This window comes from Balaenoptera borealis (genome assembly GCF_965194805.1).
Source record: "Balaenoptera borealis genome assembly, chromosome: 17".
Taxonomy (NCBI): Eukaryota; Metazoa; Chordata; class Mammalia; order Artiodactyla; family Balaenopteridae; genus Balaenoptera; species Balaenoptera borealis.
In genome coordinates, this window is record NC_138876.1 from 80,274,314 (window position 1) to 80,289,017 (window position 14,704).

At 39.5% G+C, this 14,704-nt stretch overlaps 1 protein-coding gene across 2 annotated transcripts in view; it reads left to right on the forward strand.

Annotated features, from left to right (window-relative positions):
* The window catches only part of LOC309615324 (transcription elongation factor A protein 1), a 61,022-nt gene extending 46,318 nt beyond the window's left edge, over nucleotides 1–14,704 (forward strand). For both annotated transcript variants that reach the window (XM_082364793.1, XM_082364791.1), the window contains 6 exons: nucleotides 2,596–2,741; nucleotides 3,879–3,935; nucleotides 5,581–5,735; nucleotides 8,773–8,919; nucleotides 11,390–11,461; nucleotides 13,158–14,704. In XM_082364793.1, coding sequence (XP_082220919.1) covers nucleotides 2,596–2,741; nucleotides 3,879–3,935; nucleotides 5,581–5,735; nucleotides 8,773–8,919; nucleotides 11,390–11,461; nucleotides 13,158–13,166 — 586 coding nt within the window. In that variant the 3' untranslated portion in view covers nucleotides 13,167–14,704. The remainder of the gene's footprint in view (nucleotides 1–2,595; nucleotides 2,742–3,878; nucleotides 3,936–5,580; nucleotides 5,736–8,772; nucleotides 8,920–11,389; nucleotides 11,462–13,157) is intronic.

The following is a 14,704-nucleotide window of genomic DNA, read 5'->3' on the forward strand; positions in this document are numbered from 1 at the left end:
TCTGTTTTAGATATTTTTGTCCCTGAATCCGTTTCTCCTCTTCATGGTTCTGTGTTCCTTCCCGATTTAGCTGTTTGTTGTAAGAACTTAAAACGTGTTCAGTAATGAAGAGTTCAAGTTATTCCTTGGCCACTTAAGAGGCCTTTGCATTTATTCTTTCCTGTGACACGTAGTGAACTGTGCCGTGTCCCCGTGTTGACGCGATCAGGGATGTGCCTAGTATTCAGTAGATTAAATACAGACCCTCTGTTCTTGGGAGCCTTGACTTTGACTTAGAGCAGTAGTTCTCAAAGGGCCGTCCCCAGGAGCAGGCCTGGCAGCTTTGCGAAAAGCAGGTTCTTGGGCCCTACCCTGGAATTACAGAACCAGGGTTTCTGGTGGCGGTGCCAGCCAGTGTTGTAGCAGGCCCTCCAGGTGACTCTGGCGCACGCACACTTCAGGCCGCCGGCTTGAACTTCATTTGCTTCTCAGTATTTTCCCCAGGCTGGTAACGCGTTCCTCATGTTTTGTTAGTCAGCAGAGTGATTAAGACCCCTACGCTGTGTGTTATGTGTAAGTGCTAACTAACTTGATGCTAAAGACAGGGTTAGACACCAGTTGTTAATAAAGTTCATTCAGTTCTTTCCAACTATTTTGAGATGATCTTGGGCTTGTAGAAAGTGGAACGAATAGCGCAGAGAACTCCCAAATTGCCCCAGTGATATTTATATATGTATACGCATATGTGTGTATAAATGCATACACACACGAGTTTTATTTTGAACCAGACAAGAATAATTTACAGACATTATGCCCTTTACACCCCTACATGCTAAATACATCAATGTGTCTTTTCTAAGAACAAGGACATTTTCTCACAGATAGCCACAATACAGATATCAATATCTGAACATTAACATAAATCTGATACTTTTTCCTAATCTGCAGGCCTTATTCATATTTTAGCATGTGTCCCAATAATATCTTTTGTTGCAAAGGAAAAAGAATTTTCCAAAATATCATCTTGGGTCACATTGCATTTAGTTATCATATCTGGCTCCTTTAATCTAGAGTAATTCTTCAGTCTGTCATTGTCTTTCATGACCTTGATGTTTTTGAAAAGTACAGGCCATAATTTATGGATTTTTTAACACATGCTTTCAGCTGTGTTACATTCAAAGTAATGAATGATTTAATGCCTTGAATATAATATATAAAGGTACAGACAAATATTTTAAATAGACAGTGAAGGAGGAGTGAGTTCTTAGTATATTTTCATCAGTTTTAAGTGATTGAAGTTTAGGGATAGAGCCTTTCTACAAGAGCATAGGGTTATTTTGTGCGAAGTCTGCCGAGGTAAGTGATTGGTATTTCCATACACACACACACACTCACTCATTCAAACAGTGACGAAAAAGTATAAAATATTGAAGAAGTGAGTCTGAGGTATCATCTAAAGGAAGATAGAAGGTTAGATCTAAGTGAGTTGCAGGTGAGAAGGGTTTTACGCCTTGGTGTAAGGATTTAAGGAGAAAGTGGTGCGGTTAGCTGCTTAGAACGTCAGAAGTGGTGCCAGAGGTAGTGACGTGAGGGAAGAGAAGGCCCTTCGTCCTCCTGGCAGCTCCCAGGGGCCACGGGCACAGAGTGAGCTCGTCCTTGAAGGAGCCGAGAGTGGCGTTTTTAAACAGGGCGTGTTCATCGGTGTGCGCTGAAGGCTGGGTACTGTGCCCCGGGGCACAGAGAGGAGTGAACTGAGTGAATGCTCACCTTTGCTCGTGAGAAGCTCGGGCTGGCGGCGGGAGGCACAGACCTGTGTGTAGACGGCACTCTGGGAGACGGGCAGCAGGACTCAGGAGGCCTGCCTGCACCGTGGCCGCCCTGCCCGCGTGGGCTGTCTGCGAGCACGGCCGCTTACATCCGTGGGGTGAAGGGCTGGCTTCGTCTGGAAAGGTTTGTGGCAGAAATCTGCACTGGGATAAAGTTAACTGAAACCAGTCAGAAAGGTATTTTGCTAAGAATCTAATGTAAGAAGTTAATCAGAAGTAGTGGAAATGATTAGGTTGACTGGAAAAATTGCCCAACTGTCCTGATTGAATTGATGTTTCTGGGGAGAAGTTAAGAGACGTTGTATTTTCACAACTACTTCTCACTACACGTGGTTTTTATCCCGAAAGGGGTGTTGTACGTGTAAACCTCACTGGTTGTCTAATTGCAACAGGGTTTTTCCAGCATTTTCCCCTCTGTTTTTGGTGGAGAGCGGTCATATTCTCTGGTGCCATCCCCTTACCCCTCTCATAACCAAGATCCTTGCTTTGCAGTTGTTGTATTGAGCTGTAATGTGTATTTTCTGTATGAAAAATATTGTTTAATGTTTAAAAGGATGATCAAGGTTAAAAAAGTAAAAGGACATGAGATTTGTGTCATCTTTATTAAAATTTTAACTTCTTTTTAATCGATATGCAGGCAATTTTTTTTTCATGTAAGAGTCACTGAAATACTGTTTCATTTATTTATGCCCCAAATTTTTGTTTTTAGAGAGTGATAGTAACGATGTTCACTTTAAGAGAGTTTTCCTGACTTCTTTTTGGTGTGTGTGTGCGTGTACGTGTACTTCAGTAGCTCCAGTGGCAACGTAAGCAGCAGAAAGGATGAGACAAATGCCCGAGACACTTACGTTTCATCTTTTCCTCGGGCACCAAGCACTTCTGATTCTGTGCGGTTAAAGTGTAGGGAGATGCTCGCCGCGGCTCTCCGAACGGGAGGTGAGTTTTGCGTACGCCTCGTGAGTTTCGGCGGTCAGTCCTTTGACCACTGCCACTGCTGCCCTGTCCGCCTCCTTGTGTCTGTCCTCCCGGTGGGATCCTGATGACAGCTGCTCGCCACTGCCCAGCTCAGGGAGGGCTTGCTGTGAGGGGGTTACAGGTGGCAGAGCGGAGGGCGCAAACTGGGCCTCTGCTTTTTACTGTGTATTGCTGAGAAATGGGTTCCTTCTAATATATGGATGTTTCCCCTGATCTGTAGTAATTTAAGCTTTTCTTCGCAGTCTTTTTTCTCCTCACGTTTAATCTGCAAACTAAGTACTCTACCCTCAAGATTGGGAGTTAACAATACTGTATTTGGGTCCCATTGTTAAATGTTAGTATGACATATAGTAAGTTTTATATTCATAATTTCATTTCCTACTTTTTTTTTAAGTGGAAAAGAGATCTTGAGTTATATATGGGAGCTTTAATTTAATTTGGAGGTACTCATTCTTATGTAAAATTTTGCTTTTAAAAGTGTCATGTATAGAAATATTTATCCTCCTATACAAATTCATCCTTTCTCTTTTCTACTGTACTGAACCACAGTTAGTATGACCTAGTTTTCTCCTTACTCTGCCCTTTCTACTCTGATTCCTTTACTGCCTCTTTATATCTTTTTTCTTTTTCTTCCTAGTTTCTTTTTATTTCCTTCTATCCCTTTGAATATTTGCATAGGAGTCTTCTGATTATGTCCGTATATGTGACTGGCAGATGAAATGAATGGTTTCTTGGCATTGAAGCCTGAGTCACAGGAGACAAGACAGTTCTTTATAACTTTCTCTCCTCTCTGCTGGAGCAACCAGAATTTATGGAGTTGTGAAGTGAGGAATTGCCTGCTAGATGCATTACTTCCCCGCTCCTGAGGGATAAGGAGCCATCCCTGCAGGAGCCCTTTGGACATTAGGTGAAGCCAGAGGAGGAACATAGTGGGTAGTAGAGAGACAAGATTCCAGTGAAGCTAAACTGAAAGGATTCTTTGTGCAGGGCAAGTGGGGTTGAAGAAATAGGAATACAGTTTAATTGACCCTGTATTGAGATTTTCTTTTAATGTGTTATAATCACTTTTTCATGACAATTCTCTGTGCCTGTGTTTAGATGACTACATCGCTATTGGAGCTGATGAGGAAGAATTAGGATCTCAAATCGAGGAAGATATCCTTTGCGTGTATATTCATAATTGTTCTAAGAAATCCGCTAGATTATTTTTTCTTTCTGTAAAGAATTCAAAGTTTTATTCTTCAGTTTTTATCTTGACTGTTTTGTTGGGAAAGGGGAGGGCCGTCCGTGTCATTTTATTCTTCTTGTTTTCCTGTCATTCAAAAGTAAAACACATAGTACTGATAGTATTTTTATTTTTCTGCCTTGCAGATTGAGAACGTAGCATCTCAATTGAAGTGCAGAAGGGCATGGAAAACACACATGCTAGTAAATGGGAAGTAGGGTTTCATCTTTGGTGTTTCTCAGCAAAGCGTGTACGATCCCCTGAGCTCATTATCCTGGACAGGAGTGTGTTCATGCTGGGGGCCTTGGGAAGGGCTCTGGGAGAGGGAGGGGTCTTGCACGTGGGTCCGGAGAACAGGGAACCGCTCGGTGACAGTGTGACTGCGGGACTGTCCTGGTTGAGGAAATGGCCTTGTTAGAAAGGGAGCTGCTCTGGAGCTGGGCCCCTGCTGTCGCCTGTTCTCTTGAGAAAACCACCTGCTAAACTAGCTTCTTGCTGAGCCAAGGAGGAAATGATCCCTCAGGGCTACTGTGAAAGGTTTTCTCTCAGAAGGCCCTCCAGGGAGCTGTGTAGACTTTTTTTTTTGGATTTTATTTTATTTTATTTTTTTAATAAATTTATTTATTTGTTTGTTTTTATTTTTGGCTGTGTTGGGTCTTCATTGCAGTGCACAGGCTTTTCATTGCGGTGGCTTCTCTTGTTGCGGAGCACGGGCTCTAGGTGCGTGGGCTTCAGTAGTTGTGGATTGCGGGCCCCAGAGCGCAGGCTCAGTAGTTGTGGCGCACGGGCTTAGTTGCTCCGTGACATGTGGGATCTTCCCGGGCCAGGGATCGAACCCGTGTCCCCTGACTTGGCAGGCGGATTCTTAACCACTGCGCCGCCAGGGAAGCCCTTATTTTTTTAAATTTATTTATTTTTGACTGCGTTGGGTCTTTGTTGCTGCGTGTGGGCTTTCTCTAGTTGCAGCGAGCGGGGGCTACTCTTCGTTGCGGTGCATGGGCTTCTCATTGCAATGGCTTCTCTTGCTGCGGAGCACGGGCTCTAGGCGCACGGGCTTCAGTAGTTGTGGCACGTGGGCTCAGTAGTTGTGGCTCACGGGCTTAGTTGCTCCGCGGCATGTGGGATCTTCCTGGGCCAGGGATTGAACCCGTGTCCCCTGACTTGGCAGGCGGATTCTTAACCACTGTGCCACCAGGGAAGTCCCTGTGTAGTCTTTTTGAGACTTTGAGGATCCTTGGTAGAATGCAGATTTGCCAAGGGAAAGCATGTGTAAGTTCAAGCTCTTATTAAGTTTTCTCACTCAGATTGCATATCTGAGTTACATTTTGAAACCCTTTTACTTTGTGTCTTGCTTGGCATTAAACATTGAGAAAGTATTGCTCATTCATAGCATAAAAGTATGATCACTATTTTTTGCCAGTTACAGATCAAGAAATCAGGCAGAAACAGTGCCTTGTTAACTTAATCTAAATTGGAAACACTGCTTAGAACTTTCAGGAATTCTTATTGTGGCAGAATAGGAAAAAGTTATCTTATCTTTATAACTTAACCTTTTTTTCCTTAATGGCCTAGTACCTATCTATCAAGAAATAAGGAATACGGACATGAAATACAAAAATAGAGTACGAAGTAGGATATCAAATCTTAAGGATGCTAAGAATCCAAATTTAAGGAAAAATGTGCTGTGTGGGAATATTCCTCCTGACTTATTTGCTAGAATGACGGCAGAGGTGAGTATATTTGTACATTTCTGTGACGGTATTCCATGATATCAAGTGTCAAGTCTATGTAAATCATGAAGTACTATATAAATACTACATATTAATAAATTGTTATTAGCTATTCTAATATACTTATATATACAGTATACCAGACAAATACTTAAGGTGATTGAATCTGTTGGCATCAGTACTTTGTCCCTTTCAGAACTGTGCCGTGATCTTTGGGTGATTGCCTTAATAAATTATTGTCTAAAAACAAAAGTGTTTTTTACTTATTGTAGATTCATGTAGAATCAAAGAGTCGAATCTCTAATTGCAAACAGACTTTGTAACCTCTAAGCTCTTTTCATGGTTAAATACTAAAAAGTTGGTTATATCTTATTGACTATTCCTTATATTTATTTACAAAATGGTGGAGAAAATGGAATTCATTGTCTGCTATGTATATTTGTAGCTGTTCATAGATAATAGCTGCAGTGTGTCTGCAGTCTCACTATCTCACTAAGCATCCAAGACAGTGAATTTGTCTTTCTGTATAGCTAATAAAAATTGTTATATTTTTAAAATTCATTTTTTAAAACCTCATTAAAATAATTTAAAACTTTCACAAAGTAGAGAACAAAGTATAATGAAATCCTATATATCCATCACCCAGGCTTCAAGTATTTTAAATAATTAGTCACCTTCTTTATCTATCCCTTTTTTTGTTTTCTTTCTTTTCCCCTGAATTATTATTATTACTATTACTTTTTTAGAAACGACATCCAGGATTTATTTATTTATTTATTTATTTTAATAATTTTATTTATTTTTGGCTAGGTTGGGTCTTCGTTTCTGCGCGCGGGCTCTCTCTAGTTGTGGAGAGCAGGGGCTACTCTTCGTTGCGGTGCGCGGGCTTTTCATTGCTGTGGCTTCTCTTGCTGCAGAGCACAGGCTCTAGGCACGCAGGCTTCAGTAGTTGCAGCACGCGGGCTCAGTAGTTGTGGCTCATGGGCTCTAGAGCACAGGCTCAGTAGTTGTGGCGCACGGGCTTAGTTGCTCCGTGGCATGTGGGATCTTCCTGGACCAGGGCTCGAACCCGTGTCCCCTGCATTGGCAGGCGGATTCTTAACCACTGCGCCACCAGGGAAGCCCTCCCGTGAATTATTTTCAAGCAAATTCCAGACATTATATCCTTTTACCTTTCTATCCTTGGGAGATATCTTTAAAAATATGGTATTTTTCTTATGTAACTACATTGTCATCATGACATTTAACAAATCTAATGATAATTCCTTGGTATATCTAATACCTAGTTCATGTTCGTATTATGTTCCTGATTGTACATTTATTTTGTATCAGGATCCAAAGTCTAGATGCTACCTTAAGTTTGGTCTCTTAAGATTTTGTGTGTACATATTTAAATCTAAAGCAGTTTCTTCTGCTCCTGCCCCTTTTTTTCATAACATTGACCTGTTGAAGAATCCAGTTTATCTCTTGTATATCTCACAGTATGAATTGCCTGTTTCTTCCTCATGATGTTATTTAACTTTTCTGTCCCCTTTATTTTCTATGAACTGGAAGCTAGTTCTATAGGCTTGGTTACATGCAAGTTTAACTTTTCCTGCATAAATTCTTCATCGGTGGTCCTTCTTATTTCATATTGCATCACATCAGGAGACACATACCTTGTTGCTCTAAGGGTGCGGAAATTGATCAGGGGTTGGTGTACTGACAGTCTGATCCCTCTGTTGTAAAGTTCTGCATCAGCCTTTCATCTATGTGTTCATCCACTGAATCGGTGATTTCATTAGGAGTTGCAAAATAGAGATTTCTAAAATTGTGTCATTCCTTTCACATTTATTAGCTAGATTTCTTTGATAAGCACTTTCCCTGAGTCGAAGGCTCTTGGTTACACTGTTGGTAAGAAGAGGAAAGGCAGGGTAAATGTGTAGTTCTTTCCTTTTGGTTAATAGTTATCAGAAGGAGGGCTTGGCGCCCTACTAACTGCCAGTGGGGGCTTTTGCTGCCGTTTTTGCAAGCGTTTGTGCTCTCCTTTTTTAAGTGTCATCACAGACTTGTGACTTCTTATTTATCCAGTGGGGATTGGTCTTTTCAGTCATTCGTATTGTTGGCTGAAGAAATCATCCCCTCTGGCCAGTGGGAGCTCCTGCGTGTAGCTCCTCTGTGACTTCTTATTTATCCAGTGGGGATTGGTCTTTTCAGTCATTCGTATTGTTGGCTGAAGAACTCATCCCCTCTGGCCAGTGGGAGCTCCTGCATGTAGCTCCTCTGTGACTTCTTATTTATCCAGTGGGGATTGGTCTTTTCAGTCATTCGTATTGTTGGCTGAAGAAATCTTCCCCTCTGGCCAGTGGGAGCTCCTGCATGTAGCTCCTCTGTGACTTCTTATTTATCCAGTGGGGATTGGTCTTTTCAGTCATTCGTATTGTTGGCTGAAGAAATCATCCCCTCTGGCCAGTGGGAGCTCCTGCATGTAGCTCCTCTGTGACTTCTTATTTATCCAGTGGGGATTGGTCTTTTCAGTCATTCGTATTGTTGGCTGAAGAAATCTTCCCCTCTGGCCAGTGGGAGCTCCTGCATGTAGCTCCTCTGTCCGTGTGACTCACTCACAGTAGTCAGGTGGTTTCCGCGCTTTCTGGCACAAGATGACTCTGACTTACCTTGTGCTTTTCTTGACTCAAAACTGGAACCAGACATTCCTCCAGAGGCCTCTGGTTCCTTTTTCGGTAGTGGGCGGGGGGTGCAGTAGTAGAGACCATAGTCTGGATCCTAGAGGTGCTCATTGCTACAGGCTTACGTTGTTTATAAGCCTTTGAACAGTAATTAAATCCAGTTTTCACATGCAGACTTATAAGTGTTTGAAAAAATTTTAAGAGTAAGCAAACTCTTATGAGTTCTTTGAGGAAAAATATTAATTTTTCACTTTTAAAACTTTAAAAGTTGATTTTGATCTTGTTAGTATTAAACTAAGGGAGCGTAAAAAGCATTCCGTATATGTATAGAAGATGCCCGTAACTGAGTGGTATTGCCACCTTCCGAACAGGAGATGGCCAGCGATGAGCTCAAAGAGATGCGGAAAAACTTGACCAAAGAAGCCATCAGAGAGCATCAGATGGCCAAGACAGGTGGGACCCAGACGGACTTGTTCACATGTGGCAAATGCAAGAAGAAGAACTGCACTTACACACAGGTTTGTGATTGTTTATAGATTCTTATTTTCATACTAAGAATGCTTGCAACTCCTATTTCAAAACAAGTAGTAAAGATAATTACCAGTATTTTGATATTTTTTGAGAGGAGATATCTCTTAAGTATAACAGTGCATTCTTAATACTAGCAGATTCCAGTTAATTGAAAATAAGTTGAAATAGTTATACTTCCATAGAAATTGTTACTGTGAAAGCTGTACAAACTGAAATTGATTAAATATTATAGAATTTAATAAAATGGCCATGTTTTTTCTCTAAGAGCTAATAAGCAGTTGATTATTGGTTAGTATATAAACAGGCTACAATTCTTTTTATTTGGCACGATCATGTAATTTAGGGAAAGTTCTTTGCTCTTCCTCACTCGGAGCCTGGGTACTTTTAGGTTAACTGCTTTCCAGATATTTATTCCTTTTTTGCAACATATTGATGGCTTTTATTTTCATATATGATGTGACTGACTTTCCTTTTTGTTCTTGAACCGCTGAAAAGAGCCGCGTTATAGTTGTTTTGATTGTATGTGCATATGTGACAAAATTTTTTCTCACTGTCATTAATTTCATTTGCTAACTAGGCTGTTTGTTCTATGTCTGTAATCCGCTAAATTCAAAATGTTCCCTTTAAAGAACAACTAATTGTTTCAGGTTACTAGAGAGACTTAGGGGATTGAATTTTTTGATTGACAGAAAATTAAGCACTTTATAAAAATAATGTTTAGTTTATTTGTTATTCTGTAAGTATACCTACTTATAGAAAATTTTGAAAATACAGAAAAGTATGAACAAGAAATTTAAAGTCACTCATTAATCTGCCATCCAGAGAGGACAATGATCTATATTTTGGTGCTTGTAGTATTTTGTGGATTTTTAAAAAACCTAGTTGCAGCTAAATACTGTAAACCATTTTATATACTTTTCCTCACTTTGTGTAAGCATTTTCCTTTGTTTGTTTGTTTTTTTAAACCTTTATAAACATCTTAATAGCTGTGTATAATATTCCATCAGATGGATAGACTCTAACTTATCTCATTATTTCCCTGTTGGATGTTTAGGTTGTTTCCAGTGTTTGTGTTATTATAAAATTATACTCTTCAAACATCCTTGTACACAGATCTCCCCTCCCAACTTTATTGAAAAATAATTGACCAATATAATTGTATATATTTAAAGTGTACAATATGATGCTTTGATATACATATATATCATGGAATGCTTACCAAGATCAAGATAATTAACACATCTGTCACCTCACATTTTCTTTTTTTTTTTGGTGAGAATGCTTAAGATCTGTGCTAACAGTAGTCCCCATGCTGTATGTTAGATCCTCAGAACTTATTCTTCTTATAACTGAAAGTTTATACCCTTTGATCTACATCTTCCCATGTCCTCCCATCTATTCTGTTTCTGTGAACTCAGCTTTTTTTTTTTTTTTTAAGACGCCACATATAAGTGATATCATACAGTATTTGTCTCTCTCTGTTTGGCATATTTCATTTAGCATAATGCCTTCCAGGTTCATCCATGTTGTCTCAAATGGCAGGATTTCCTTCTTTTTTATGGCTGAATAATATTCCATCGTGTATATATGCCATTTTTTCTTTATCCATTTATCTGTTGAAGGACATTTAGGTTGTTTCCATGTCTTGGCTATTGTGAATAATTCTGCAGAGAACATGTGTGCAGATAATCTCTTTGATACACTGATTTCATTTCCTTCAGATGTGTACCAAGATGCAGAATTGCTAGATCATATGGTAGCTCTGTTTTTAATTTTTTGAGGAACCTCCACACCATTTTCCACAGCAGCCACACAAACTTACATTCTCACCAACAGTGCACAAGGGTTCCCTTTTCTCCACACCCTTGACAACACTTGCTTTTTCTTGTCTTTTTGATAATAGCCATTCTAACAGGTGTGAGGTGATATTTTCTTGTGGTGTTAATTTGCATTTCCCCAGTGATTAGTGATGTTGAGCTGCACACAGATCTTTGTGTTTCTAATTACCATCTTATGATAGATCAGATATCAAGCTCCTAGGTCACAGAAGATGGGTATTTAAGGCTCTTGTTGCTGCCTAACTTAGAAAGGTTGTGGCAGTTTATATTTGTCATAATGAAATATTTGTAATTTTTACATCCTTGCTAATTTGTAAGAGAAAATTGGTATGTCTTTTAATTAACATTTCTGTGCTTCTTAGTTATGATGAAAAATTTTCATGTTTATTAGCCATTTATCAGTAGTATAATGTGTGACTTTAGATGAACAGATAAAAGATGAAAAGACAAGGAAGGACTTAGAAAAATGAAGTTTGGAAATGTGTGTTTGTTTGACATTATTTCGCTTATCTGAGCTTGTTTCGGGCTCTTATACATTTTACTGTGGTACCGTTCTTAATTAGGTTGGACTTTTTGTAGTATTGTGAAAAGTAGTATTTTTCACCTGACTTTGCCGCAGGTCCAAACACGGAGTGCTGATGAACCGATGACAACGTTTGTTGTCTGCAACGAGTGTGGAAACCGGTGGAAGGTACGCGCCTCCTGGGGTCCCCGTCTCACCTGTTTACGTGGGGTGGTTCTCCATGGGCTGGTCTCTCCGGGTCTGCTTCGGGGGCCGCCTGGATGTCCTGGTGCGTGCACGTGCTCACGCTGCCCAGTGCTGGGGAAGGCTGTGGCTGGAGTCTGTCGTGGAACGTACTGTTTGCTGCCCTACTAGAAATAAAGAGGTTGACTTAATTTGCCAACCTTCATGTCGTCTTGTTGCAGAAATGACAGGATTGAATCTTAAATGTGCATTACAGTGTCACAGTCCTGTATATACTATATCCATTCAGTTGCTTCCACTCTTGTTCTTCCGGAAAACCTGTACAAGTGTATGGCTTGTCTTCATAGATTTTGGTTCTGGAAAAACTACTCTACCTTGTTGAAATCCAGCCCGATGGTTTTAGTGTTTATTTTAGGAAATCCAGATGAGCACCGCCGTGGTTTCGTAGGCTTTCCACTAAGCCTTCCTTTGTATGGCCTGTGTTCTCTTGAATTAGCCCCGCACAGGCAAGTTATGTTATTTGAATGATTCATTCTTGAGTGATTTTTGTGAGCCACAGAAATATAATTTAAAATTGGGAGAAGAATTACACATCATACCTGAGACAGAGTTGGGGATACTAGGAGTGTGCGACTGGGGGGGCTCACACGGTAGGAAGATACTCCCTGGAGCCAAACAGGCTTTGAACTGCTTTGCTACTTAGCGTTACCGAACTGTGATGTTCTCATGACCCACATTACAGGGTGTGGTGAGTGGTAGAAATAATATATTTAAAGTGTCTGGTCATTGTTGGTGCTCCAAAAATGCTGGCTACTTTTATTAGCTTTTGTGAAACTTGTATAAGATTCTTTTCTTTTTTAAGTTATACTTACATTAGACTTTTTAGTCTAATGCTTATTTTGAATTATTCATATAGGTTAAAGCATTTTCTGAAAATCAGAAGTGAATTAAAAGGCAGACAATGGGAGAATATCCTTCTCGAGTATAGTGTGAGACTTTGGCTCTCGGCACTCTTTCCGGGCTTGAGGACAGTACACATTTTATTACAAAGATTCGTTCTGGGCCGGGAGATTAATGGTACTGAGTGTGTCTTCATGGCTTGAAACAGTGTCTCCCTTCCTGAGTTGGCAGGTTTTTTAATTGGTCTAAGAGAGGGATGTTCATTTTTTTTCAGTCCTGTTGGGCAAATCTGGCTTTTCCAGAGCGCTCTTGGACTTGTTTACATGATGCATCGTGGTGATGAAGGTGATGATGAGGATGAGGAGGAGGAGGACTGGGTATATTGTAGTTTGTATTGAATGCAGGCAATTTGCTGCTTAAGTGCTGACGTAGTTCCTGTTGGATTTAAGAAAATTCAATTTAATGTAGAAAGCTGATGCCTACAGTGGCTTACTCTAGAAGTTCAAATTTGGAATTAATTTTTTTAACCTGAAATTAAGGAGAGAGGTACTTAAGAAAATATTTTATACTGTTTCTTTATTTATGTATTCCTAGTAATTCTAAGTTGGAAGAGCCAAACACTTAATATAGGTGACTATTCATGTCTGGAAAACACAGCATCTTTTTTAAAAATGCCTCTTTCTTTAGCAATTTAAGGTGTATGCTGTCTTAAATGTGGGAAGGGGTACACCCCATTGTCTGTATTTAAAGGTCTCACAAAATATTTCTTCTTTTTTGACAGTTCTGTTGAGTTGGAAGAATTGGCAAAACGTCTGGACCATTAAGAAAATGGATTTTGTAATTAGCTTTAAGACTAGGCCAACCAACTAGTTTGCAAATCAGATTTTTAAAGTAACATATATCCCTTGGGTTAGTCTCTGTTTTTGACATAGGATCCCTTCCTTAAATGCCTTCTGTAGTTTCAGAGCAGTAAGGAGACCACATAATAATTGTATGGTATCTGTTTCAAAACATTTTTTTTCCATTTTTATAAGTAAGTTGATATTAAACTTTTGGCAGTTTATTTTTACCTTTTTTTTTCCTTCTTAAAGGAAAATGTACCTTAACTTTTTTACAATCTGAAACATACACAGTAAAAATGGTATTCTTCTCAGTTAATACACAAATGGAAATTACATTTTTTTCCTATATTGGCATGTACCTGCAAATATTAAAAGAGGAGAAGAGGTAATGTAATTATAAGTTTATCAAACATGGTGTGTATTCAGATAATACTTGACCAGCTTATCTAAATTGTACATAATATTTCAACTAGCATATGAAATTGATTTTAATTATTATGTTCACAAGTCTGGGATAATTAGTTATTATTTTGCATTTGTAACTAACTGTGATCCTCATTTCTTGTAATTTCTTGTACATGTTTATTACTTGTTTGTAATAGATTTTACTTTTGGAAACATGACTTGACTTTGTTGAAATCAGTTTGGTTTGTTGTTTATTTACCTGTTTGACTTTGCAGTGTATTTTACTTTTGCAGAACACTGTTGTAGTTTAGTAGGCTTTTCCTAAATCCCAGCTCAGGCAAAGAATGAAAACTTTTGACTGTTTTTTCCTTTTGTAGGAAGACATACTGGGAAGAAAATGTTAGCATTTTAGGATAGTGTTGTTCTTACAAACAGTTCATGACTTAACTTTGACTTGGAAATCTGTGCTGACCAAGGACTTTAAGGTTTATATAAATCATTAACGCTGTGGCCTTTCCGTATGGACACTAATGGAGCACATTTCTGTCCTGACTCTCTTTCTGTCACACAAGAATGAGGTTGTGGAACAGACTAATACTTGGGCTGTAACGCAGCTGATTTGCAGGAAGGACCTTACAGTTAAGTGTGTGCCATCTGTTTTGTTAGGAATAAGAAAGAATGATTTTCACACTTGGTCTGGCACATCTTCAGGCCACTGTTAACGAAGTCCACGTTTCACTGTGCTCCGTCTGTGCCCGGAAACCTCTATAGGAAGAGCTGAGCGCCTGCTTTGCACTCCCCTTCGCTCCCTCTTCTCCACTGCTTACTGCAGGCCAGTTTGAGGTAACAGAGAAAACAACATCGAAAAGTCCATGCTCAGACCCCACATAGAGGAGCTGGCCCACTGGTGCCATCCCACCTCTACTTTGTCAGGTCACAGAGTAACCTTTTGTCATTTGAAAAGTAACGTGCATTTTTGAAAGAATGAATTTAATAAGAATAAAATTAAAATAGTCCCACTTTTAAATTAAGTGATCCATTTTTAAATTTGTTAATAAAGTTTCTTGTTATTAAACATGTA